Source organism: Bos mutus, chromosome 8 (genome assembly GCF_027580195.1).
Source record: "Bos mutus isolate GX-2022 chromosome 8, NWIPB_WYAK_1.1, whole genome shotgun sequence".
Taxonomy (NCBI): domain Eukaryota; kingdom Metazoa; phylum Chordata; class Mammalia; order Artiodactyla; family Bovidae; genus Bos; species Bos mutus.
In genome coordinates this window covers 73860378-73888066 of record NC_091624.1, presented here as the reverse complement: position 1 = coordinate 73888066, position 27689 = coordinate 73860378, and the positions used below count along the sequence as shown (strand labels likewise).

The 27689-nt window shown below is 39.2% G+C and overlaps 1 protein-coding gene and 1 long non-coding RNA gene across 3 annotated transcripts in view; one reads left to right on the top strand and one right to left on the bottom strand.

Moving 5' to 3' along the window:
* UHRF2 (ubiquitin like with PHD and ring finger domains 2) overlaps window positions 1–19719 on the bottom strand; it is a 72840-nt gene extending 53121 nt beyond the window's left edge. The window contains exons 1-3 of one of the 2 annotated variants that reach the window (XM_070375865.1): window positions 19268–19719; window positions 12625–12858; window positions 3193–3452 (exon numbers count right to left, since the gene is read on the bottom strand). In XM_070375865.1, the coding sequence (XP_070231966.1) occupies window positions 3193–3452; window positions 12625–12858; window positions 19268–19420 (647 nt within the window). In that variant the 5' untranslated portion in view covers window positions 19421–19719. The remainder of the gene's footprint in view (window positions 1–3192; window positions 3453–12624; window positions 12859–19267) is intronic. The other variant, XM_005906908.3, reaches the window with a different exon arrangement.
* Window positions 19671–26887, top strand: LOC138988911 (uncharacterized). The gene is made up of 3 exons (XR_011465170.1): window positions 19671–19809; window positions 23875–24016; window positions 24546–26887. It is a non-coding gene; the product is annotated as an uncharacterized lncRNA (long non-coding RNA).
* The last annotated feature ends 802 nt before the right edge of the window (window positions 26888–27689 follow it).

Below are 27689 nucleotides of genomic sequence, written 5' to 3'. Positions count from 1 at the left end.
TGGTGAAACCGTGGACCTTATATCATAATTCTGTAATGTCTGTCACTTCTCATAGATTAAAAATTGTTTTAAACTCTGATCTGGTTAATATGTTAGAACCAGTAGGTCACCATAAAACTAACTTCTCAACACCACCATTTTAAACTTACTCCCAAAGAATTCCTCTGACAGGTTCCTTGGTCCCAAGTACCATATCCCTCTGCTAAGGCTAAATGACAAGATGTTCAAAATGCACTGTTGCACTCAGAGTTTGGAAATAATCAAGCAGATTACTTTCAACTTATTCTATGAGAAAAATGAATTAATTCACTGATAAATGATAGTACTAGATGAGAAGCATAAATGCAGCCTATATGTACTTAGAATTTATCAAGTTTAAGTACAAAAAAATTGTCTGACAAATACTGTTTTGAAAGTGAAAATTAAAGTTAGAATGACTGGATTATTCGTTTGCAATGTACATATTTAGTAATCCCCCATCTAAGATTGAAGCTGGTCAATGCTTATCTTTGTCTGCTTCTCAGGGCAGATCATTCTCTATCTTTAGAGATCTGGCTGGTAGGAAGTTTGTTATCCTAAAGTGCACTGTGTGCATGCTCAGTCGTGTCCAACTCTCTGTGACCCCATGGACTGCAGCCCACCAGGCTCTTCTATCCATGAGTTTTCCAGGCAAGAATACTGGAGTGGATTGCCATTTCCTCCTCCAGGGAATCTTCTCGACCCAGGGACTGAACCCATGTCTCTCACGTCTCTTGCACTGGCAGGCAGATTCTTTACCACTGCACCACCTGGGAAGCCCAGGGTATCCTGAAACCTACTTTGTGCATTGTACAGAACTTCCTCCCAGAGCTTTTAAAATATGAAAGGTATCCTGATCCCAGTCTTTTCAAGCTAAATACTTAGTTCTTTCAGCTATTCTTCATGATGGCTTTACATTTTACATTTTGAGTTCTAAAGATATCCAAGTAGAGAATAATCAGCCCAGTATAACAGGAACACCAGTCTTATTCTAGGTATCTTGTTTCTAATCAAACACCCTACAGTGTAACTATTTGACAGCTACATTCTGCTGACTAAGTTGGAGCTTACTACTCATTAACAATCTGTATTACTATTGCTAAGCCATATATGCCCATCTCTTGTCAATGCATCCTCCATCCAAGAAAGTAAGAACTTGTTTAATAAGTTATTGAAATTAACATAAACTTGACTATAGTTTTTAACTTTTCTGATAACCATCAAGAACGAAATTTTAACAAGATTTGTCATCACATCCATATGAGGTCATGGGTCTTTCTAGGTGCTTACACCAGCCTTTTGTTATTTGGGACTCTTATCCAGAAACTCATCTATTTTCATACTTTATTTCATATAGTCCTTTGTTCTTTTTGAAGATGTAAGTGATATTTACCACTAAGCTTCTAACACTTTATTTCTCAAAGAAAGTTCAGATACTGTTTTCCTTGTCAGTACTGAAATAATTCCATCCTGTGAAATTATTTTGAACAGATAATTTTAGTCTTCTCATGCATTCTGGGTTTACACTTCCTTTTACTAACATTCACTCTAGTCAAGATAAATTTCTCCTACATTAAAAAATAGCCAGGGACTGTCCAGTGGCTTATGCTACCAAGACAGTGGGCCCAGGTTCCATCTCTGGTCAGGGAACTAGACCCCCACATGCCAACCTGGTGCAACCAAATAAATAAATAGTCAAATAAATGCAAAGACACTGTGATTTATCCTTTAACATTATACCAAACTTAGGCCTATCGCTTGGAAAGTCTTATTCCAAAACCAACTAAGAGCCCCTAAACCTGTAAAAATTTAGTAAGCCTTAGTTCACTTAGTGTTTAAAACTCACCCTATTTCCACACTGTGCCATTTATACAATTATTAATTTTTGGCCAAATAACAACTCCTTTATGGGCCAGAATCAGGTCCCAAGTAGCTGGTTTCTGAGTTCTTTTCTCTAAGAAATAAACACTCAAAACAAATCAAGAACTCTACTTGTTGACAACAGATACACAGATAGCTGAAGTCCCCCACTAATGCAGTATCTTGCCTCTTTGCCATGGTACTCATAAACCCAGAGACTGGTTACTGTTAACCTACCAACTCCATTCCCTTCCTATCCCAGCCTTGATTTACCAATATTTCAAGTCCTTGCCAATCCCACATTTTAATACTCATTTAAACTGTCGGTTCTATTATCATCTACTATGGTAAAAAAAAAAAAAAAACAGTATGATGGCCCATTTGAAATAAGCCATGTTGGCAACTTAGTCAGAGCCATAAGATGTATCAGAAAAGATAAAAGGGATCTACTTTTAAGCCCTTTCCAGGTATCCTGGAAACATGTGTCAACACCAAAGTCTTTTATACCATTTTTGTAAGAAAAATTACAACTGTTTTAGAATCTTGAACTCACACTTGATAAAAGATTTGGTTGCATATTTTCTACATATATGAAGATGTCACTTGAGTGAAGACTTAAAAGTTTATGTAGTGTTGAATAAATACTAAATCTTTCACCATAGTAAATTTTATAGTAGGATTTTAAAAATAGGTAAGGAAGATGACAATTCAGTGTTAGAGTCTAGGCCCTCAAAGCAAGTTCTTCATACTGCTTTCACATGAACATTTAAATACCTTTGGTTGGGAGAGGGAGATTGGGAAGTAATTGCTGCTTATACAGTTTTTTGGAGGGAAAATAAAAGTGTTCTAAGATTAGTTTGCGATAATGCTCAATCCTGTGACTATATTAAAGACAGTGAATTGTATCCTTTATATGTATAAATTTTATGTGAATTAACTCAGCAATAGCTTTCAGAAAATATTTCAACTCCATTCTAAATAACATCCCACGTTATTATATATTTTCTAAAATATTCTTAAAATGCATAGCAAAAGCCCTAACATACCAGAGGACCAGACAGAAAACCTTACATATTAAATTAAGCTAGGTATTAGGATACCAAACACAAACTACTTATGAGCCAAACGCTGAATGTTAAGGAGCTCTTATTATATTATAACCACTGATCAGAAAGAAAAACAAATGGTACTAGACCAAACATGACTCCTAGATGATCTCTTCAGAAAGACTTATTTGAAAACAATCTTGAAATGGGAGATTTTGCTTCTGCAAACAAAAATATGAATGAAGTCCTCAATATCATGAGCACTTACTCATCATACTCGATATGATAAATAACGTCTTCATCAGCAGCAACAGAATCTGAATTAGATGTAGAGGGTACATTGTCCAATTTTTTTGTGTTCTCTTTGGAATTATGATTTACATTTCCATTAGTCCTTTTACAAGAACTGCCATTCTTCAGTGGAGTTTTGCCACGTGAGTGTCCATCAGAAGCTCTAGTAACACTATGTATACGTGCTTCAAACCAAGCACCAAGGGCGACATCTCTGGCATCCACCAATTCATTTACCTAAAAAAGTTTAAAATTAGTTAATGAAGCGTAACTTCATCTATTGCTTCAAAAACCTTAATATAACTCAAGTTATTTTGAGAGTTATCACGGTTAATATTTGCAGATACAAAAGCTTAAAGTAATTTCAAAGATTAGAACAAAACTATTCTTTTGGATTATACTGTCAAATCTGTTATTTACTAATATGAAAATTAACTTTCCTCCCAATATTCTTCAGTGAAATAGGTATTTTCTTTTACTATTCCTTATCCTTATCTATATTAGACTTTTAAAATATAATTCTTGTGTACCGAAGCGTCATCCTGGCATGTTATTCATTAAGAATGTCACTAACAAAAAGCCAGAACTTTAGAGTATTGTGATTGTGAAACTAATTTGCTCTATTAATTTCTTTAGAATCCTTTGGATAACTTACAGTCAGACCAACCGGAAAACAGTGTATTAAGCCAAAAATAAAAGAGGGACTTGTGCACATGTACAAAGAAAAGTATTTAATGAACCTACCTATACAAAATGGGGTTACGTTTCACCAAAAGTAATTCACTAGCAAATGCATTATTTACTACCTCAAAGGACAAATATAAAGAGAACAGAGCTATAAAGATGCAAAATATATGTAGTCAACTCTAGCGGATGTTCCAGAACTAAATCATACAATCTAACAAAATGTATAAAACAAGGTGTAAGTAAAACAGGTACATCAGAGAAATTTAGATTTACCTAAAGAAGCTGGTTTTTAAAAAAATTATGTCGTCAAAAAGCTGAAGGAATTGGTCTAAAGAAGTTCCTTCAACTTTTAAGTCTTTAAAAAGAAAAAAATGACATGACTAATACAAGCTGCTGCTGCTGCTGCTAAGTCGCTTCGGTCGTGTCCGACTCTGTGTGACCCCATAGACGGCAGCCCACCAGGCTCCGCCGTCCCTGGGATTCTCCAGGCAAGAACACTGGAGTGGGTTGCCATTTCCCTCTCCAATGCAGGAAAGTGAAAAGTGAAAGTCAAGTCGCTCAGTCATGCCTGACTCCCAGCGACCCCACGGACTGCAGCCTACCAAGCTCCTCCACCCATGGGATTTTCCAGGCAAGAGTACTGGAGTGGGGTGCCATTGCCTTCTCCAGACTAATACAAGATCATCACCCAATCAAGCTAGCTCTTTCTGAGTCTAAGACCACTTTAAGGTATCATACAGGGTGGGGTGGGGGTGAGTATATAGTAGAAGTTAATACCTATATACTAGATATTATGCAAGGCTAGTTCAGTTAGGTTTAACAATCTTAATAATTAATAAATCGTATTTTACAGGATAAGGAAACAAAAGCTCTGACAAGTTAACTTGCTCCAAATGGAAGTTAATAAAATGCAAAACTAGGATCTGAAGACACCTTAACCTTAAAGCTTATGTTCTTGCTACTGCACATTGCTATACATTATGTAAGGATATAGCTACCATAGTGATTCCTCCTATGGATCTCAGCATCAGCAAAGTTAACTGAAAACCTTCTGGGAAGGACTGACCATTCTAGATGCCATTAAGGACATTTGGAATTTATGGGAAGAGGCCAATATATCAACATTAACAGGATTTAGGAAAAGTTTATTCCAACTCTCATGGATGAACTTGGAGGAGTTCAGGACTTTAGTAGAGGAAGTAACTGCAGATGTGATGGAAACAGCAAGAGAACTAGAATTAGTTCTACAAATGGATACTGAGGATGTAGGTGAACTGCTGTAATCCCACAGTGAAGCAAATAGATAAGGAGTTGCTCCTTATTAATGAGCAAAGAAAGTGGTATCTTGAGATGGAATCTATTCCTGGTAAAGATGTGGTGAAGACTGTTGAAATGACAAAGGATTTAGAATACTATATAAACTCAGTTGATAAAGCAGTGGCAGGGTTTGAGGGGGTTAACTCTAATTTTGAAAGAAGTGGGTACAATGCTATTCAAAGCCTTGCATGCTACAGAAAACTTGTTTGTGAGAGGAAGAGTCAATTAATGTGGCCAAACTTCATTGTTGTCTTATTTAAGAAACTGCCACAGCCATGACCACCCTAATCAGTCAGCAGCCATTAACATGGACACAAGATCCTCTACCTGCAAAAAGATCATGACTTACTGAAGGCTCAGATGATGACTATTTTTTTTAGCGATAAAGCATTTTTACATTAAGGTATGCACATTTTTTAAAGAAATTATGCTATTATACACTTAACAGACTACAGAATAGTGTAAATGTAATTTTCATATGTACTGGAAAACCAAAAACCTGTGTTACCTGCTTTAGTGAGGTATTCTCTTTTTTGCAGTCATTTGGAACCAACCTTGTATTATCTTTGAGATATACAGATAGCCACATTTAGAAAAGAGTCTTTCATATCGAAGTATTTGATTTAAAAAAACACCCCAAACAAAAGCTCCACACATGAGAGGAAAGGAAAAATCATTAAAAAATAAAATAGCGCCAACAGCAAATACTTGAGGATTTACCATAGCTAGCTAGTTTTGTATGTTCTGTGGAAAACACACAAGCTCTGCACATAAACCTAGGTTTAAGTCCTTGCTTATCACCTACTAAATGTAACCTTAAACAAATTCCTTAACCTGTTCCAGCCTCAGCTTCTTTTACAAAGTAACATACTTTGCAGTGTATTGAGATTAGGTGACAATTTGTATAATGTGCTAACTTAGTAAACATACAGTAGCAACAAATGAAAAAACTCTCCTTCCACTAATTATCAATATATGTTCAATGTTAAGACTTATTAAAGCTCATAGTTTAGTCTTATTATACCATGCTTAGGAAATACATTATCCATTTAATGCTATATACATTGTCTCCTTTAAAAATTACAATACAAAGTCATTCTTATTTCTTAATTAGGCTCAGAAGTGAAAAACACTTGCCCTCAGGAGATATACAGCTAGAAGTGAAGTGAAGTGAAGTTGCTTCGGTCGTGTTCGACTCTTTGTGACCCCATGGACTATAGCCTGCCAGGCCCCTCTGTCCGTGGGGTTTTCAAGGCAAGAATCCCGGAGTGGGTTGCCATTTCCTTCTCTAATACAGCTAGGACTGGGAGCTAATAAAGGCTTCTCAAACTCTGAACAGGATTCCTCTTTATATCATGTTTCTTCAGAGTTACAAATCAAAACACAATATGGTTCTATTTATTTACATAAAGTTCAGATGGAGAAAAAATAGGGATGTAGACATAGGTTAAAAGTTATTATCAGGCTGTTTAACGGTAATAATAGGATAAAGTTAATAAAAAGCAAAGAAATGATTACCATAGAAGTTTGGGTAGTAGTAGTAACTAGGGAGGGGGTAGTTTAATCAAGAGAGGATACATGAGAAGTTTCTGGGGTACTATTATCTATTGCTTAATTTGTGTGGTATTTATGGACAATGACTTTGTAATAGGTTGTTAAGTTCTACTCATATTTGTATTGTCTATTACATTTCATGACCAAAAAGATTTTAAAAAGCAGCATAGTACTTTGGACAAAAGACAGGAAATACTAAGAAATCCATGATGTTTACTTAGTAATTATTGATAACTTTCCTTTTCCTTTATTTGCTACAATGAGCACAGACATATAAAAATGTTTAACAGTGCCACACACTTAGGTAAACCCCAAAAGCTTACTATCAGCAAGCTAAACAGTCATTATTTAAGCCAGAATGAGTCATTTCAACAGCGAGACCTGATATGAGTCATACAAAGCTTCCAGAAAAACCAGAACACCAATTTAGGCATCAGTAGTCCACCTGGTTTCGGAAAATAAACTACTTCCTAGAGTCAGCAATTCAACGTGTTGTACAAGGGGAATAATTGGACCCCTGCCCTCTGCACTATTTTCCAAAGGTTCTCCAAACATGATAGTGATAACTAGTTTCTTACTACACATGAAAAGATAGCTACAACTGACCAAATACTGCTCAAAGTTACTAAATAAGGCAAAACAAGACTGCTATTAGGTAATAACTTCAAATTAAAATTGCATCTTAAGGTTTAAATGTTATAGTCTGTTTTATGTATGCTTACCTGAAAATATTTAATATACTTTTTGTGCCTGCTAATCGTGAGGTCCAAAAATATTTTTAGGCAAAAGGGAAAGCCCCTAAATCTGTTTGTGCATCCATAAAGCAAAATCTTTATAAACCAAAAATTACATAGGTAAGAATTTATGAAAAGAGAAAAAAAAATTTCCCAAATTTTAAATAATTCAGACACAACAATGAAATTTTTATATACTTACTATTCAGAGACGTGCTCTAAGGAAAACAGACAAAATTCAAAGCAAACAAATCAAAAGTAGCAGCCTCTAAGCATTTTCAGGCTAGCCCAAAAAGAAGTTAATATCTAGTATGATTCCATGAATTCCATGCAATGGCAATATCATCTGTTTACCCATCATTTCTAGCACCTAGTACAAATACATACTAATATCTTAATATTCAGTGACTGAATTATCCAGAAATAATTCCTTCTATATGAAAGTCCCTAGTCAAAATTTCAAATTCCTATAACAATTACTGAGCTTCATCCAAAAAACCAAGTAAATCTGTACTGGCACTCTTTAACTAACAAGGAAGGTTAAATGTGGCTTTGACTAAACTTTGACTAAATATTACTTTACAAATAACTAGCCTTTTGAGAGTTTACATGCCAGATTCCAAGTGTATTTCTAAATGAGGAAAGGGAGACAATGTACTTACTTGCCAAATTTGTCCAACTCAGAAGATGGCCGAGTTGAAATATGAAACCAAGTCTGATGAAAGTTGAAAGCTCAAGTCCTTAACATCTATGCTATGTATTAATATGAAATATAAGAGATGTTTAAAAAAAAAAGCAAGTATGAGGAATAGTTGACAGCAAAGTGCTAACACTGAAAATAAAATGCAAAAATCTGCTAAGAGAAGTAGTTTCTCATGATGCTCTTCTAAATTAGATTGCGGGAAGGGACACAGTTGGGTATTGAGAAGTGTGCTAAATAGAGAATTTAAATTGACCATAACAGTTTAACTTTGATTAATCTCAGACCTGCAGATATATAAGCTGGTCTTCCTATGAAAACACATTTATACTTATATGGCCCAAAACAAACCTGGTCAAAAGTAGCAGCTTCCAAACGGTTACATTATAAAAAGTTAAAATGTAATAATGTAAGCCTAATATATACAAAGATGGTTACATAAATATTTATAGATATGTGCTTCAGTCGTGTCCAACTGACTCTGAGACCCCATAGACGGCAGCCCATCAGGCTCCACCATCCCTGGGATTCTCCAGGCAAGTACATTGGAGTGGGTTGCCATTTCCTTCTCCAATGCATGAAAGTGAAAAGTGAAAGTGAAGTTGCTCAGTCGTGTCCAACTCTTAGCGACCCCATGGACTGCAGCCTACCAGGCTCCTCCATCCATGGGATTTTCCAGGCAAGAATACTGGAGTGGCGTCCCATTGCCTTCTCCGGGATATACAGAAGTTTTGCACATACATACATGTATTTCCTTGCTGTCAGAGGCTGCTGCTAAGTCACTTTGGTCATGTCCGACTCTGTGCGACCCCATAGATGGCAGCCCACCAGGCTCCCTTGTCCCTGGGATTCTCCAGCCAAGAACACTGGAGTGGGTTGCCATTTCCTTCTCCAACGCATGAAAGTGAAAAGTGAAAGTGAAGTCACTCAGTCATGTCCAACTCTTAGCAACCCCATGGATTGCAGCCTACCAGGCTCCTCCGTCCATGGGATTTTTCAGGCAAGAGTACTGGAGTGGGATGCCATTGCCTTCTCCACTGAGGATCCTATAAACAAGGATATGCCAGAAGCAAGGAGCATATCTAAAGCCTAGGTATTAGCTTCCAATATCATTCTCCAATTAAAGAACTAAGGCTCCTTAGAGAAATGGTTGACTGCAGGACTGGGGCAGAAAACACACAAGATGAGCCTGCAGCACCTTCTAGTGCCAGAAAGAAACGTTTTAACAAAACAAAGATCAAAGAAACCCCAAATGGGGGCATATGGAAAGGACAAAGGAGAAAAAATATCCATACTAGTGTAAATATATGACCAAAAAAATGAAGGGCAAGTCTCCCATGTAAAAGAATTCCTAATAACTTTTGTAGATAATCTGACCTTAAATATGGAGGATTCTTAACTCTCCATTCCGTAACAACTTACTAAACACAGATGCAGAATACATTTTTTTACCTGAACGTTACTGACCACAGCAGAGATGTTTCAATATTCACTTGCATAACAAATTGCCGGTCACAGGCCTTAGTTGCTGCAAAAATCCCCCAGTCAATAACGTGTTACGGAGAAGGAAATGGCAACCCACTCCAGTATTCCTGCCTAGAGAATTCTGCAGACAGAGGGACCTGGTGGACTGCTGTCCATGGGGTCGCATACAGTCGGACATGACTGAAGCGACTTAGCAGCAGCAGCAATAATGTGTTAAGAGTGGGCTACATATATATAGTCACTTAATCTCAAAGAATACAGTATGCAAAAGGGGATGAGGGAGAATAACTTGACAGTGAAGAAACGTGACAAACACCATCTTAGCCAGGTGATTAAGGTTCACAATGATAAGTTACTATTCATTTAAAACTTAAATAATTACAAAATAGAACGTTAACAGTACAATGCCCTAGACATGTCATTGAAAATAGCACTTTACCTCTGAGCATTGAAAATAGCACTTTATCTCTGTGTTCTTCCTCCCCAAGTATTTAAATTCAGTCTAACAATGAAGAAAACATATTCTAATGTTGCATTTTACAACTACCTGACCAATACACCTCAAAATTGTCAAAGTAATCAAAAACAAAGTCTGAGAAACTGCCACAGCCAAGAGGAGCCTAAGGAGATGACTATTTAGTATAAACTAATGTAAATGTAATGTGGTAACCTAGATGGGATTCTGGAACATAAAAGACATTAGATAAATGCTAAGGAGATATGGTTCATTAATTGTAAAAATATGCCACACTAATGTAAGATGTTAACAGGGCAAACTGGGTGTAGGATATATGGGAACTCTGCAGTATCTTCCCAACTATGCTGTAAATCTAAAACTGTTCTAAAGTAACAACTTTATTTTTAAAATAATGTGAAAAATTATCAAGTAGAAAGTTTTGGTAAATGAAAGAGGGATGAAACCAGTGAGTGAAACAGACAATTTGCCAAGTGCACTTTCAATATTAATAATTTGATCTGAACTGAGAACATTATATGAAAGCACTAATTTATATGTTTTGTATGTATCATGTCAGTTTATTCCCAGACTTTTGCTTTGTTACTATAATTTTTTTTCTTTTACTAAATGACCATAGTAAGGAAAGCCATTGATATTTAAACAGCCACTTTGCTGATGGCTCATAATGCTCTTATGTATTTTCTCAGCTTACCAGGTATTCCTAAGTATTAACTGCCTTCTCCAGGATTTACAATATTTTGTTTTTTGCTTATCTGTATTATCTAGAACTTCTAGAAAGATGTTAAACAATAGCATTAACAGGCTTCTTTGTCTGGTTCTACCTTTAATGGGAATGTTTGTGGCTTTTCCCCACCATTAAGCATGATGCTGGGTATGGTTTAAAATATTCATCTATTCCATCTGTTCCTCTTACCAAGGATTTTTTTTTAAGTCAGAAATAAATTCAAATTTTTATTTAGATGCAGAAAACAGATTAGATCATTTGTTTTCTTTGGTTATATTAATATGATGAATTATATTAAAATGTTTCCTAACAATAAACTATCCCACTTCCTGACAAACCACACTTGATCAACGTATGTTCCTCTAATATATAGTTATTACTTTATTTGCAAACTATAACTTAGATTTTACATCAGTATGTAGTGATACTAATGTGCTTTTATAATCATGTTTTCAGTATCAGTGTTATACTAAATTTATAGAACAAATGAAAGCTTTCCTTTTTTTAAAATCTTGTGGCTCAATTTAGATATCATTATTATTTTTTATGGGTTTAAAGCAATTCAGTGTAGTGTAGCCAGGCCAGGTGCTTTGATACACCTCTTCACCAGTTTTGATTTTTTCCTTTTTTGTGGATCTGTTTGCATTTTTTCATAGATCTTGATTTGCATTTCTTAAGTAATTCATTTTGTCTACCAACCTTTAATTTTTAGCCTTGAAAAAGCTCTGAAAAATTAAGTTTGGGTCCCAGTTTACCTCAACCATTAAGAATTATGAAAAAATATAAGGCTAAAGATGAAGCAAAAGTGTTAATTATTTCTACAAAATTTATTAGAATTTGAAGAAGTTGCTAGATAACAAAGGTCAATAAATCAATCACATTTCTATATAGCAAACAAACTAATTTTAAAAGGTAACCATTTATAATAGCATCAAAAACAAAGCTACTAGAAATAAATCAAAGGTATGTAAAGAGGAAAGTAATGGAGAAAGATGTCAAAGATCTAAATTAATGGAGACATCTATCATTTCAATAATGAGGGACTCAACACTGTAAAAATGTCAATTCCTCAAGGTGGTCTACAGATGTGGTTTCCACTGAAATTCCACCAGTATTTTTATTTCTAGGTAAAAATTCCTAAAGAAATTCTTGAACATGTATACCAGGATACACATAGTTGGCTCAAAACAGCACTGTGTATAACAGCTAAAACTGGAAACAACCCAAATATCTATTCATCATGGGTTAGATAAATGTATTATGGTATGTTAATAAAATGGAATAATACAAACAGTGAAAAAATATAGCCACATGTGACAAATTTCAAATACAGGCAATACAAAATGTTGTTTAGAGATAAATAACTAGTAACACTAAAGAAAAATGGAATGATCATGGATGTCAGAACATGTAGTTTACTTCTGAGGGGGAGAGAGTAAGATGTACTCTGGTATGGGCATACAAGAGGCTTCAGAAAGCAATTACGTAACCTTCATGGAATTACACAGGTGTTTGCTTTTATGCTCTGAACCACTCAGTATAGTTTGTCTACACAACTTTCACTGTTTTTTCAATATTACTTTTAAAAAAGTTAAAAATAAAAAGTTAAAATATTAACAACTCAAATCTTTACTTTCAAATGGCAATCAATGTTTACTTATCCACAACATCCTGAAGAGAATACATCTATATTCTCACAATTAACAAGAAGTCTGAGGAAGACAACATACCTTATATAGTCCAATGCCAGGATCAATAAGAAAATCACGAGTTGATGTAGACGGCTGACTGGAAGGTCCCACCCTTGGGGTTTTCTTTACTTTAGGTGGACTATTAGAATAGGGTTTGGCCTGTATATCAGTCTGTTTTGATGTGCTAGGAAGGTCAGGGTCTGGGCGAACTAGTAGCTGAATTATATCATTAAGTCCAACATCATAGTCAAATAAAGTATATCCATTTTCCAACTGGAAAAAAAAAGGACAGAAAAAGATTAAAATGCTTCTCTCAAAACTCGGTCTTTTTACATCCTTAGTTACCCAAATGCCCTAGTCAAATTATTAATATAAATTCCCAACATTACAATTTAGTGATCTTGAAGCCATTCCTATGGCCTCTGATGTCAGCATCTTCTCAGTTTGCCTGTGTGTGCACTCAGTCACGTCCGATTCTTTGAGACGCCATGGACTGTAGCCTGCCAGGCCCCTCTGTCCACGGAATTTTCCAGGCAAGAATACTGGAATGGATTGCCATTTCCTATTCCAGGGGATATTCCCAACCCAGGGATTGAACCCTCATCTCCTGTGTCTCCTGCATTGGCAGGTGAATTCTTTACTACTGCGCCACGTCGGAAGCATCTTCTCAGAACCTCAATAAATGTTTAGGAATCATTCTATGTCAACTATAGGGAAAACAGACAGCCACTGAAACCAAATATTATCACTGCTGCTGTGATATCATCTAGGCAGAAAAACTCATCTTCAACAAGTTCCATGTATTTTAATGAATCCACTACAAGAAACAAAAGGTGAATTTTCAAAGTGAATTGTTTTATAACTTTGTGTTCATAAAGACATTTAACAACAATTTTATCTCTCTGAAGCAGTAACTTTAAAAACTAAGTAGAAAAAAATTTAAGCATGAATGGTAACAATGCTTATTCATGCTACTACAACTTGCTCAAAGTTTTCTGTAAAGGTGATCAAGTTGAATTATACAAAGTATTCCAGGATGACTAGTGAAATATTTTGTAACTTATCCATATTTTGGCAAGGTTTCTATAAAGGACTGAATTGCATCCACCATTCCCACTCTCACTCCTCCCAAATATGTTGAAGTTCTAATCCCAAGTAACTCAGAATGTGAACATATTTATCTGGAAATAGGATCTTAACAGAGGTCATCAAGTTAAAACTAGATAAGGGTGGACCCTAATCCATTATGATTAGTGTCCTTATAAGAAGTTGAAATTTGGACAGACAAACATGTGGAGAAAACAGTAACATGACTGGAATGATGTATCTACAAGCCAAGCACACCAAGGACTGCTATCAAAACATCAAGAAGCTGTTTGAAGGAAGCAAGAAAGGATTCTCCCCTAGAGGATAGCACGGCCCTGCTGACAAGTTGACTTGGGGCGTACAGCTAACAGAAATGTGGGACAAAATATATCTCTTAAGCCACCTAGGGTTTGATACTTTGTTATGGAAGCCCTAGGAAACTAAGTCTCCATTCTGTTTCTTTATACAATTTAGTTGGCCATTTCACTAAACTCCTTAAAGCTCAGAACTATCATTTCCCAGGAAACACAACCAATTTAATCCCTAGTCATTTTCCCCTTTGTATGTAATCTCTGTCACCATCCACAGCTCTAACACAATAAGGCCATATGTGAGAAGTCAACCAAAGAGACAAGAATAAAAATCTGTCTTTGAATGACAAACTTACTAGTGTATTAAATAAGTACCTTTAATTCAAGCAATCCAAAACATACTTAGAACAATCCTACACATTACAGGACTGCAAAGAGATCAAAGCAGTCAATCCTAAAGGAAATTAGTCCTGAATATTCATGGGAAGGACTGATGCTGAAGCAGAAACTCCAATACTTTGGCCACCTGATGCAAAGAACCGACTCAATGGAAAGACCCTGATGCTGGGAAAGATTGAAGGCAGGAGGGGAAGGGGACAACAGAAGATGAGATGGTTGGATGGGAGATGGTTGCATGGCATCACCGACTCGATGCACATGAGTTTGAGCAGACTCTGAGAGTTGGTGACGGACAGGGAAGCCTGGTGTGCAGTAGTGCATGGGCTCTCAAAGAGTCAGACACGACTGAGCAACTGAACTGAACACATCACAGGTGTTCCCAACTGTTAAACAGAACAAGGGATTGAGAAATTAAAAGTTCCCAATAGTGGAATTAAACGAGATATTATCTAACAGACTAACATGCTTCTTTCAAATAAGTCTAAGGAATCTCCCAAGTCAGTAAGCAGATAAGCCCTTATCAGGATAGGATGTTAACATGGCTTATCTGATTAGAAAAACAAGAACTCCTAATCCTCAACTACTGGGAAAACCTCAATAAGCAAAAAACTACATGTTCACACCTTCATTTTGCCTGTCTCCAACAGCATCCCCACCTCATCAAAAAAAAAAAAAAACAGCACAGAACATGAAAATTAACTGATAGGACATTCCCCCAAATGAAGATACCCATATGAAGGCATAAAATAGAAATCAGGCCCATATGAGTAACCTGTAACCACTGTTCCTCAATCAGTTATGCTAGCTAGAATAGCCACTTTTACCCAGATGATGATGAGTCCTTTCCTAATTCATAGGCACTCTCAGAAGTTTTTCTGAAACAGTGATTATCCATCCACTGCACAGCAAGTTCCACAGAGTTTTGCTATTGTGCAGAGTTGTGAAGACTGTTGGAATGATTTGTTACTTTAAAAGTACCAAGAATTCCCTGGTGGTCCAGTTGTTAGGACTCTACTGCGGAGGGCAGTACACTCCCTGATTGGGGAACTAAGATTCTGAAAGTGAAAGTCACTTAGTCACGTCTGATTCTTCAGCACCCCATGGACTGTAGCCCACTAGGCTCCTCTGTTCATGGGATTCTCCATGCAAGAATACTGGAGTGGGTAGCCATTCCCTTCTCCAGGAGCCATGCAGCCAACTGAATAATAAAAGTACTAAAGTCCTCCCAAATTTAACAAAAGTATAGACTGAAAATTACCTGCACTTAAACTATGCTGAGTAGGGGAGAAACAGATTGGTAATTTGAAACTTACACTTATGAGTTTCAGGCATTTAACTAATGAATGTCTCATTGTAGAATATGTTTGAGAACTGCCATTCCACAAGATGTGGCTGAAGAACTTATAATATTAGAGAGGCAGGGATAGTCCTATAATTTTTTTCTTTGAATTGGGTTGAAGAAATTATAGGTAACAGTAAGAATTACAACTGTGATGCAAGGGAAAACTAGGAAGCAAACACCAAATGGCAGTGGCTCAGAAGGCAGAGAAGTCATTCCCAAGAGGCTACTGATAAGGGCTGCAGGTGGAGACCATTACTAACTTTCATCTATCTTTCACAGCATATATACTACAGAACACACACACCTACACCCACACCCCCACCCCCAACCCCACTCCCCCACCCCCGCTCCTTCAAGTAGGCAAACACTTTTACTTTGTACTGCACGTGAAAACTGAGTACAGGGGCAAAAGAAAACTTTCTTCTGGTTCATGCTTCACATCTACAATCTACTCTAAGAGTTCCTACAGTGGTACAGGGAAGAGAAGAGGGAAGAGAATCTTTTCAGAGTAGGAAAAGCTCTGGATTCTCAAAGATTTAGAGATCCACCAATACAACTCCTTAAACAAACCCCCAGGAGCAAACTCAACCTCTCAAAGAATATCTAAATGAGGTTACCCTACTTTAACTGGAACTTACAGCCCAGAATTGCTGCTCTCCCCATTTTGACTCTCAAAAGTAGAGTCAATCACACAATTACAGTGCTGCTCAAGCTTCATTTGCATACCTACCACCTGGGGACCTTGTTAAAATAAGGATTCTAGTTCAGTGGGGCTGGTCAGGTGAAGCTAATGCTGCTGGTCCTGCTGATCCAGGACCCATACTCTGAACAGTAAGAAACTAGTATGAGGCTGACTTCCTACAAAATGCATTTTCAAACTCTGATGTTCATCAGTATCACCCATGGGGTCTTGTTAAATTCAACCACTTGCAATTTTAGGGTGAGGTGAACATCTATAATAAATATCTACTAAGTGATTCTGATGTTTTATCAGAGATTAAAAGCAAGAGACCAAACATACAAAGGTGGAAGAGGAGGCAATTTACATCATGGACACTGTGAATGTTTTTTTATTTATGACATTTTTCACTATGTGGCAGTAAGGTATCTTGAGGAAGGAGTGTATTTTCCTAATAAGCACAAAACTCTGACTTCTCAAAGATTTAGAGATTCACCAATATAACTCTTCCTTAAAAAAATTCCGACCTCCAGGGTGCAAATTCAGCTTCTCAGAGAAGCATATCCAAATGAGGTTACCCTACTTTACCTGGAATTTACAGCCTTGCTCTCTCTCCATTTTGACTCTCAAAGGTAGCATCGATCTATTCTGTCCTTTCTCCTTTTGACTCTCAAAAGAGCATTTTACAGGATAAGGGCAGGTCTTTGACACCAATCCAGTAGAAACCTACTACAGACACACTATCTTGTCCAAGGACTGTAGACTGTATTTCCAAAGGAGAATAGAGATAATAATCACTCCCATGGCTACTTGTCAGCTTGTAAATAAATACCTGGAGCACTATCTTTCTTCTGTCTCCAACTAAGTAGGAACCCAAGGTCCATTCCTAATTCCTACTTGTCTACCATTAAAGAGAAATGAAAGCAGAGAGTTGTCAACTGTCCTGGGCTAAGAGGTACATAAGGTTGTTATCCTCAACAGTTTTCCCATGAGCCTGGAATCACTTCGTGGTGTCCTGAAAATGTACTCTGATGCCTTGAATTTATCACAATCCCTTCCTTTCCCTCAAGACAGCCAGGTGCACATTTTCTTTTTATCGTATTTTTATTATTAGACAGTAAGAGGTGTTGCCTGAGAATACATTTTCATTCTTCATTTCTATCTCTAGTGAAGTTAAAAAGTATCCTGGGAATTTATGTACTATTGTCCCTAGCTAGAAAATAAAATTCAATAGACTTGATTACATGCTTCTCACTTTTGATCAAAAGATAAAAAAGGTATTAGCCACAGGAGGCACAGCGATATAAAGTTGCATAAAGTTTAATACACATACATTTATTTCTAAAGCAAAGTTTAACTCGAACAGCTGTTTTTGTTAAGTCTAACACTAGAAGATCAATATAAAACTAACTACTATCAAAGATGCCATCTCTTGCTGTTGTTGTTTAGTCGCTAAGTCCTGTCCGATTCTTTGTGACCCAATGGACTGCCAGGCTCCTCTGTCCATGGGATTTCCCAGGCAAGAATAGTGGAGTGGGTTGCCATTTCCTCCTCCAGGGGATCTTCCCCATCCAGGATCAAACCGTGTCCCCTGCTTTCCCTGGGAAGCACATGATATTTCTTACTTAAAACAATCCCTGGCTCTTTCTTTCTCAGAGTGTAATCTCATTACTCTAAAATTTCTGGACAGTTTCAAATGGTAAGCCTACGAAGGGGAGAAAAATATTCCTTTCAAACAGTAAGCTGTAGGGAAAAAAAAAGGCTTCTTCTACCAAATCAAAGAGAGTTACACTTATTTCAAACAACAGGATTGGAGCCAAACTATGATCAGCTGGAGGATGCCAACTTCATTAGTTGATTAACATTTTTTAAAAAAGAAAAAGATAAAGATAGGACGGGTCTGAGTGTCTTGATACAGACCATGTGAGTAGGAAAAATCTTCAATGGGCCAGACCAAGGCCATACCGTTCAACTACCAGCGACGCCGACAGGCAACCTCACCGCCAAAAAACACTTTCAGCCTTCAAGTGTGTACCGCTGGCTATGCTCCAATTACTGTGTCAAAAGCCTGAGTGAGGGTTCTATTAGAAGGTGAAGGATAAGAGCAAAACAAATCTTTTGTACTGCTTTTCACTCTTCGAACAACCCCCTTGGCCCAAACTGGGCAGTTTAAGCCTGGTCCCGGGTTACACCAACAGCTTCTTCAGCAGGTCTCTAATCTCCCCTACGACAGATTCGATTCTAGGAAAGGAGGTGGGGTGGGGAAGCAGAAGTTCTGGAAACCTTTCGAATCTTCAGTGTATACAAATCCCTTCCACAGTGAGGAGGCGGACTTACAATCCTGTGCCCCATAGGGAGCAATATCTAAGTTTCCCCTCCCACTTGGGAGTCGGCAGCCCGTCTGAGGTACGGAAGCGATACGAGCCGTTAGCCGGGTCAGCACGGCCGGGAGCCGGAGCCTCCTGCCCTCCCCACCCGCACTTTGGCATGGCCGCCAGAGCCCGCTGCCCTCCCCGCCCTCCAGGGGCCACGGACCCCACCAAGCGCGGGAAAGGAGGGACCCCAGGCACTCTGGCGGGCTGTGCCTGCGGCTGCTGCCCGGCTTGGCAAGAGCGGTAGGTCTCGGCGCTCCGGGGCGCCCCCGCCTCCGACCCCACCAAGCGCACCTGCAACTCCGGTGGCCGGGACCCCGCTGCGCCCCACAGGCGGGCCCAGGGCCGCACTCTGAGCCTCGCGGGCTGCCCATCCGAAGTGGAGCCAGGTGCGCTCTGTGCGCGCGGTACACCAAGCCCTCCGGCCCGCCCAGCCCAAGCATCCCGCTGCCCTTGCTAGGGCTTCCAAAGAAGTGCGTTGGGCGCGCCTTACCTGCTTGCCCCGGTAGAAGAGGCGCTGGCACTCGGGCCGTACGTCGAACAGCGCCCACACCCGTTCGCGCAGTTCCTCAATTGTGGCTTTCCGAGACACGTCCTCAATGGTGCGCGTCTGCGAGCCGTCGATGGTGCGAACCTGGATCCACATCTCGGCGCCGGGAGAAGGGGCCGGCTCCGCTTTGTCTCCCCCTGCGCTCCGGGCGCCGCGCCCCGCCCGGCCCGCGCCGCTTCCCCGGCGGCTCTGGCTCTCAGCGGCTGGCCGGCGAGCGCGCGCACAAGGGAGGAAGACTGACCAGGCGCCGGGCCCGACAGGCGGCGGTGAATCCTAGACCGTGCGCCCACCCAACAGAGCTGGAGAGGGAAGGAAAACGAAACCAGTCGGAAGCTCGGTTGCTATTGCAGCCCCCGCCTCACAAATAGGAAGCAGCCTTGTCTGCGCTGCGCGGAGTGTTTACTTATAGAGCTCTAGCTCCCACATGGAGGTCACGGCGCCAACCCGGATCTCGCGAGATCTACGCCGGGCTCCGCCTTAAAGAGGTAGCGACTAGGGAAGAGGCTGTAGACCAGAGGGAACTAAAATGGGAGGGTGCCGAGAGGACGCGACAGAGGGGCGGGGCCGCCGAGAGCCGTTACTTGCGCCTCGGCCTGCACCTGGGCCTTGGACACGCCCTCTAGCCTTGGGGTGTCTGGCGGTTACAAGGCCGCCCACTCGGATTCCCGCTTTGGTCCAGGTTTCGGTACCCAGGGTGCCAGCGACTCCTCAGGCTTAGCGGGTTCGGTTCTATGGTCTCAAAAACACACCAAAGATAAGAAATTCTGACGTGCACTTGTATGATCAAGAAAAGGGGAGTGGGTGCGTGCGGGTGCAGCCTAAATTTGTGAGAAATCACGTCAGGATATGAACCCGCTCCACCGCTCTTTGCCAGACACTGTCAGCCACGCGGCCTGGCTGGGCCGGCCACCCAGGAAAGACCCTGGGGACCCTTCTGCTTCGCGAAGTCGTTTCCCGCCAGGCCCGAATGCTGCCTTCGCGCGGAAACCCGCATCCTGGGGTTTCCCGCCGCTGAGCTGAGGTGGCGGCCCTAGGCGGGCAGACTAAGGGCCTGTTGGGATCGTCCTCTTCCGGCCCGCTGCGCTCGCAACCCTACCTCAGGCCTCGGAAGTGTTGGTGCCGCCGCCCGGAGGGCCCTTCGCAGTTACCGATTGTGGACCTGAGTTAGCCAGCATTTGGGCTGAGGGATTGCAGGGTCGTGGATAATGCTTTAAAAGGATGCAAAATTACACATCTCTGAAGAAGTCCAGAGATCCTACTAGGAATAAATTATCAGAAATAGGCCCAAAGCACGTTACTTAAGACATCAAACAGTGCGCTTACTTCAATTAAGAAGGAAGAGAGCATATGAAGGTAGAAAAAATTATACATATATAAAAGATTTGAACTTAATATTTGCCAAAATCCATAACTTGACTATTCAGACTGGTGCAGATTATTAGCATAAAGGCAGAGCAGCATTTTTGTTATAACCACTTGAAATAATTGCCAGTACAGAGATCCAGTAGTAAGATTGAAAAAAAAAAAGATGGCCCAACAGGGGAGGGACAGAAAAAAAATGGAATACCTATACAGACTTGGTCTCTGCTCTTGGAAATTTTACATTCGCTGTATCTTCTAGATATAATTCATCTTGTCTGTTCCTAAGTAAAGCAAATACTGAGTATTCATTACAGGTAACTATTAAGCACGCTTATAACCTGTCCCAATAAGGGATAGCTATTTGCTATTATAGGATATCCTATGCCATTGTGGAAGCATATTAAGAACTTTTTTTTCTAATTCTCTGCTTACAAAGAATTTACAATCCAGTTGAGATAAGATTTAGAAAGCATGAAAATATTAAAGAATAGTACTAAATAGTCTGCTTTTGATTAAAGCAACAATTAGACATGAGAGACTAGAATTAGAGATGAGGGACTAGAATAATCTGTGAGCTTAAAGACAGGGGTACACCTTGACCTGAGTTAAATGGTATACTGTAAGGAAGACGGTATTTAAATGATCAGTTCGCAGATTGAGATAGGCCTGAATTGTAAACTCAGTTTCGCTCTTTACTTAAAATACGATCTTGGAGAGATTGTTTACTTCAGTTTCTTCAGTGTAAAATGGTGCTTGTAATGTCTAAAGAGTGTAGAGGGTTCAGCATAATGCCTATCCTTAGCTGGTACACAATCATTTTTGTGCTCTTATGGAGATTTAGTTAAGTACAGAACGCCCTCAGAGGAGAGAGTGCTTAAGCAAAGACTGAAGGTACGCATTTTTGCAGTCCAGTAGGAATTGCATGTAAGAGAAAGTTTGACTAAATGGAGAAGAGCAGAGTGTGAAGCTTAGCATTCAAAGCAGTAGATTTTGTGGGCCCCAGGGAGAAATTAAGGTTTTTACTGGAGTCCACTGATGTGATTAAATAGGCCTTTGGAAAGACAGCAGAAGGAATGTGGAAGGATGCCTTAGGGAAAAACTAAGTGGGGGTTGGGGGTGGAATGCTGTCAGAAAGCTTACTGAAGAGGTAATTGTGTCAGTTTTGGTGAAATTTGTGGCAGTGGGTGAGAGAGGAAAGGGTAGATTCTAGAGTATTCTAGAAAATCAAGCCTATCAGGCTTGCAGAATGTGTGGATATGAGGAATGAAGAAAATACTAAGAATAATTCTCGTTTCTAGTTTCAGTTCAGTTCAGTTCAGTGGCTCAGTCATGTCCAACTCTTTGTGACCCCATGAATCACAGCACGCCAGGCCTCCCTGTCCATCACCAACTCCCAGAGTTCACTCAAACTCATGTCCATCGAGTCGGTGATGCCATCCAGCCATCTCATCCTCTGTCATCCCCTTCTCCTCCTGCCCTCAATCCCTCCCAGCATCAGGGTCTTTTCCAGTGAGTCAACTCTTCGCATGAGGTGGCCAAAGAATTGGAGTTTCAGCTTCAGCATCAGTCCTTCCAATGAACACCCAGAACTGATCTCCTTTAGAATGGACTGGTTGGATCTCCTTGCAGTCCAAGGGACTCTCAAGAGTCTTCTCCAACACCACAGTTCAAAAGCATCAATTCTTCGGCGCTCAGCTTTCTTCACAGTCCAACTCTCACGTCCATACATGACTACTGGAAAAACCATAGCCTTGACTAGACAGACCTTTGTTGGCAAAGTAATATCTCTGCTTTTCAATATGCTATCTAGGTTGGTCATAACTTTCCTTCCAAGGAGTAAGCGTCTTTTAATTTCATGGCTGCAGTCACCATCTGCAGTGATTTTGGAGCCCCAAAAAATAAAGTCAGCCACTGTTCTGTTTCCCCATCTATTTGCCATGAAGTGATGGGACCAGATGCCATGATCTTCGTTTTCTGAATGTTGAGCTTGAAGCCAACTTTTTCACTCTCCACTTTCACTTTCATCAAGAGGCTTTTGAGTTCCTCTTCACTTTCTGCCATAAGGGTGGTGTCATCTGCATGTCTGAGTTTATTGATATTTCTCCCAGCAATCTTGATTCCAACTTGTGCTTCTTCCAGCCTAGTGTTTCTAGTTTGGGAGACTTAAATGATGGTTTTGGTAGATGGTAATGCTCATAACTAGGAGAGAAAGCAAATTGGGAAAATAGGGTGAGTTCTGTTTGCACTGTATAGCATCTGAAATGCATCTAAAATATACCTAGATGGAGATATCTATGTGACAGTTGGAAATACAAGGCCAGAGTTTTGAAGGGAAGTAAAGTTCTGAAGGAGGAACTGGTCAAGACCTCTGGTACTCACTTCCATGATACAATTTGTCCTTCTTAATGTGGTGGGTCTTCTACGGAGAACTCTTGGTGGGGATGGGGAGAGGAGGAAATTTACTGTCAAAATTGGTTATCTACAGGGATTATATAGGATATGTGTTAATCTAGTCAGTATAGATCCCAAATGATTGATAGGATAGGGCTTAGAGATGTTAAGACCCAGAAAAGATATTATTTGTCCTGTGCAGATCAAATGAATTACATCTGGAAACATAGATTTTATGTATACTAAGTTACTTAGCCTATAAATAACCACAAACAGTGATTTTATGTGTAACAAAATACATCCTTTTATGTTTATTCACACAGTACGTGTTGTAACTAAGATTTTCTCTCTTTCCTTGCAATGCTGTTGTCTACTTAGGAAGTTGCCCCATTTTAAAAACAAGATAGAAGTTCTCTGACAAAAATCGTAATATGAGACAGTTCTGACATACCATACCTTATTATCCGATGTGTAGCTGAAACAACCTGGATGTGAACAAGGAAAGAAAAGAGGAATTATTTACATGGATGCAAAGCAAATACTAAAGTTTATGCCATCAGTCATGATTCAATATTCGTTCAAATAAAAAGAGGCAAAAACAGAAAATAAAAATTGATTGTAGAACTAATTATTATAGAATCTTATCACCCCTCAGAATATCTCCTTTTCTCAACTAGTCAACACACACATACACACACACAGACACGTAGAGGGAATTTTATTCTGGTCTCTAAAGTTTTTATTACCACCTTTTTATCTGCACATTTTTGTTGATTACCTTCCTTTCACTCCTCCAGGACCACTCTCTACCTGCCCACTGTTCTGAAGTCCAAAGACAGAGAATACATAGATGGGGTCAGTGCTTTCACATTTCCAACTGAGTTTGGCCAGTGAAGAGGAAGCACAGACAGGAACACTGCAGAATGGGAAAAGAGTGAGGTCAGTATATTTATTCCCCTGGTTTTCTCCCTGAAAGGTGTCTTAGCCTTCCTGGGAAGTAACTGTTTCTCCAAAAGTGACTCACTAAGCATGACTTACTTATTCATGTTCTTGAAACTTCTCCCTTCTTTTGTTGCTTTGGGTCTAGGAATTGTAACATTTTTACAGTCCTAGATTCATATATATTCTTTCAGTTCCCTATACCTTGGCCCATAGTCTTTCTCCCCTTTTTTCTTCCAATTGAGGTATAGTTGATGTACTATGTAAATTTCAGATGTACAACATAGTGATTCACAATTTTAAAGGTTCTAGTCCATTTATAGGTACTATAACATATTGACTATATTCCCTGTGCTATAAAATATACCCTTGTAGCTTATTTATTTTATAGTTATAGTTTTAGTAGTTTGTATCTCTTAATCCCCTACCTCTATTTGCCTCTCCTTCCTACCCTCTCCCCAATGGTAACCACTAGCTTGTTCTCTTTATCTGTTTTGTTATACTTACTAGTTTGCTTTATCATTTTTAGATTCCACATTAGAAAAGGCAGAGGAACCAGAAATCAAATTGCCAACATCCACTGGATCATCGAAAAAGCAAGAGAGTTCCAGAAAAACATCTACTTCTGCTTTATTGACTACGCCAAAGCCTTTGACTGTGTGGATTACAATAAACTGTGGAAAATTCTTAAAAAGATGGGAATACCAGACCACCTGACCTGCCTCCTGAGAAATCTGTATGCAGGTCAGGAAGCAACAGTTAGAACTGGACATGGAACAACAGACTGGTTCCAAATCAGGAAAGGAGTTCATCGAGGCTGTATATTGTCACCCTGCTTATTTAACTTATATACAAAGTACATCATGTGAAATGCTGGGCTGGATGAAGTACAAGCTGAAATCAAGATTTCTGGGAGAAATATCAATAACCTCAGACATGCAGATGACACCACCCTTATGGCAGAAAGTGAAGAAGAACTAAAGAGCCTCTTGATGAAAGTGAAAGAGGAGAGTGAAAAAGTTGACTTAAAGCTCAACATTCAGGAAATGAAGATCATGGCATCTGGTCCCATCACTTCATGGGAAATAGATGGGGAAACAATGGAAACAGTGAGAGACTATTTTGGGGGCTCCAAAATCACTGCAGATGGTGACTGCAACCATGAAATTAAAAGACGCTTTCTCCTTGGAAGAAAGGCTATGACCAGCCTGGATAGCACTGAAAAGCAGAGACATTACTTTGCCAGCAAAGGTCTGTCTAGTCAAGGCTATGGTTTTTCCAGTAGTCATGTGTGGACGTGAGAGTTGGACTGTGAAGAAAGCTGAGCGCCGAAGAATTGATGCTTTTGAACTGTGGTGTTGGAGAAGACTCTTGAGAGTCCCTTGGACTGCAAAGAGATCCAACCAATCCATCCTAAAGGAAATCAGTCCTGGGTGTTCATTGGAAGGACAGATATTGAAGCTGAAACTCCAATACTTTGGCCACCTGATGCGAAGAATTGACTCATTGGAAAAGACCCCAATGCTGGGAAAGATTGAAGGTGGGAGGAGAAGGGGACGACAGAGGATGAGATGGTTGGATGGCATCACCGATGCAATGGACATGAGTTTGAGTAGGCTCTGGGATTTGGTTATGGACAGGGAAGCCTAGCTTGCTGCAGTCCATGGGGTCACAAAGTGTCAGACATGACTGAGCAACTGAACTGAACTGAACAGTAATTGTGTTTCTCTGTCTCACTTATTTCACTAGCACAGTACCTACCAAGTTCATCCATTTTGTTGCAAATGGCAAAATTTCATTCCTTTTTGTGGCTGAGTAATATTCCACTATGTATATGTATGTATGTATGTGTATATATATACACACACACACACACACATATATATATACACACACACTTCATCTTATTTATTCATTCATCCATTGAGGGACACTTAGGTTGCTTCCATATCTTGGCAATTGTATATAATGCTGCTATGAACATTGTTGGGATGCATGTATCTTTTTGAATTAGTGTTTTCTTTTTTTAAAGAAAAAAAATAAGAGTGGAATTGCTGGGTCATATGGTAGTTCTGGGCTTCCCTGGTGGCTCAGTGGTAAAGAACCCAATGTGGGTTCGATCCCTGGGTTGGGAAGATCTCCTGGAGAAGGAAATGGCAACCCTCTCCAGTATTCTTGTCTGAGAAAACCCATGGATAGAGGAGCCTGGCAGTCTACAGTCCATGGGGTCATAAAAGAGTCAAGAGTAACAACTTAGCAACTAAACACAACAACACAACATGTTTGTCCTATTTTTAATTTTTTGAGGAACTTCCATACTGTTTTTCACAAGCCCATACTAATTAGTCCCTTGTGGAGAAAATAAACATTAAAAGTACCTCAAGCGGAGATTTTCTGTTATAGTTTCTAATGCTATTTTATCCTGTATGGGACTCTTTGTGCCTCTTGGACTTGACTGACTATACCCTTTTCCTTGTTGGGGAAATTTTCAACTATAATCTCTTCAAAAATTTTCTCATACCTTTTCTTTTTCTTTTCTTCTTCTGGGACCCCTATAATTCAAATGTTGGTGCATTTGATATTGTCCCACAGGTCTGAGACTATCCTCAGTTCTTTTCATTCTTTTTACTTTATTCTGCTCTTCAGAAATTATTTCTACCATTTTATCTTCCAGCTCACTGACTCATTCTTCTGCTTCAGATATTCTATTGATTCCTTCCAGAGTATTTTTAATTTCAATAATTGTGTTGTTTGTCTCTTTATGTTTATTCTTTAATTCTTCTAGGTCTTTGTTAATTGATTCTTTTTTTTAAATTTTATTTTATTTTTAAACTTTACAATATTGTATTGGTTTTGCCAAATATCGAAATGAATCCGCCACAAACGCAGAGAAATACTACACAAATGAAGGAACAAATTAGAAATACAGAAGTCCAAATAAATGAAAAAGAAATAGGCAAACTACCTGAAAAAAGAATTCAGAATAATGATAGTAAAGATGATCAAAACCCTTGAAAACAATTCTTGCTTTTTCTGCATTTTGTTTTCAAGGGTTTTGATCATCTTTACTATCATTATTCTGAATTCTTTTTTCAGGTACTTTGCCTATTTCCTTTTCATTTATTTGGACTTCTGTATTTCTAATTTGTTCCTTCATTTGTGTAGTATTTCTCTGCCTTTTCATTATTATTTTTTTAACTTCTTGTGTTTGAGGTCTCCTTTTCCCAGGCTTCAAGGTTGAATTCTTTCTTCCTTTTGGTTTCTGCCCTCCTAAGGTTAGTCCCTGGTGGCTCAGAGGATAAAGCATCTGCCTGCAATGCAGGAGACCGGGGTTTGGTCCCTGGGTTGGAAAGATCCCCTGGATAAGGAAATGGCAACCCACTCCAGTATTCTTGCCTGGAGAATCCCATGGACAGAGGAGCCTGGCGGGCTACAGTCCATGGGGTTGCAAAGAGTCAGACACAACTGAGCGACTTCACTTTCACTTTCTAAGGTTGGTCCAGTGGTTTATGACTCTAATGCTATTTTTAAAAGAACTACATGTTACAAGAATTGAACTAGAATTTCCATTGACTAAAAAACACTTCATATTGTGATTCATTACTTAAATTAGCCATATTTTAAAGAATCACTTATTTTTACTAGATTTTTTTCTATTTTTAATAGAATCACA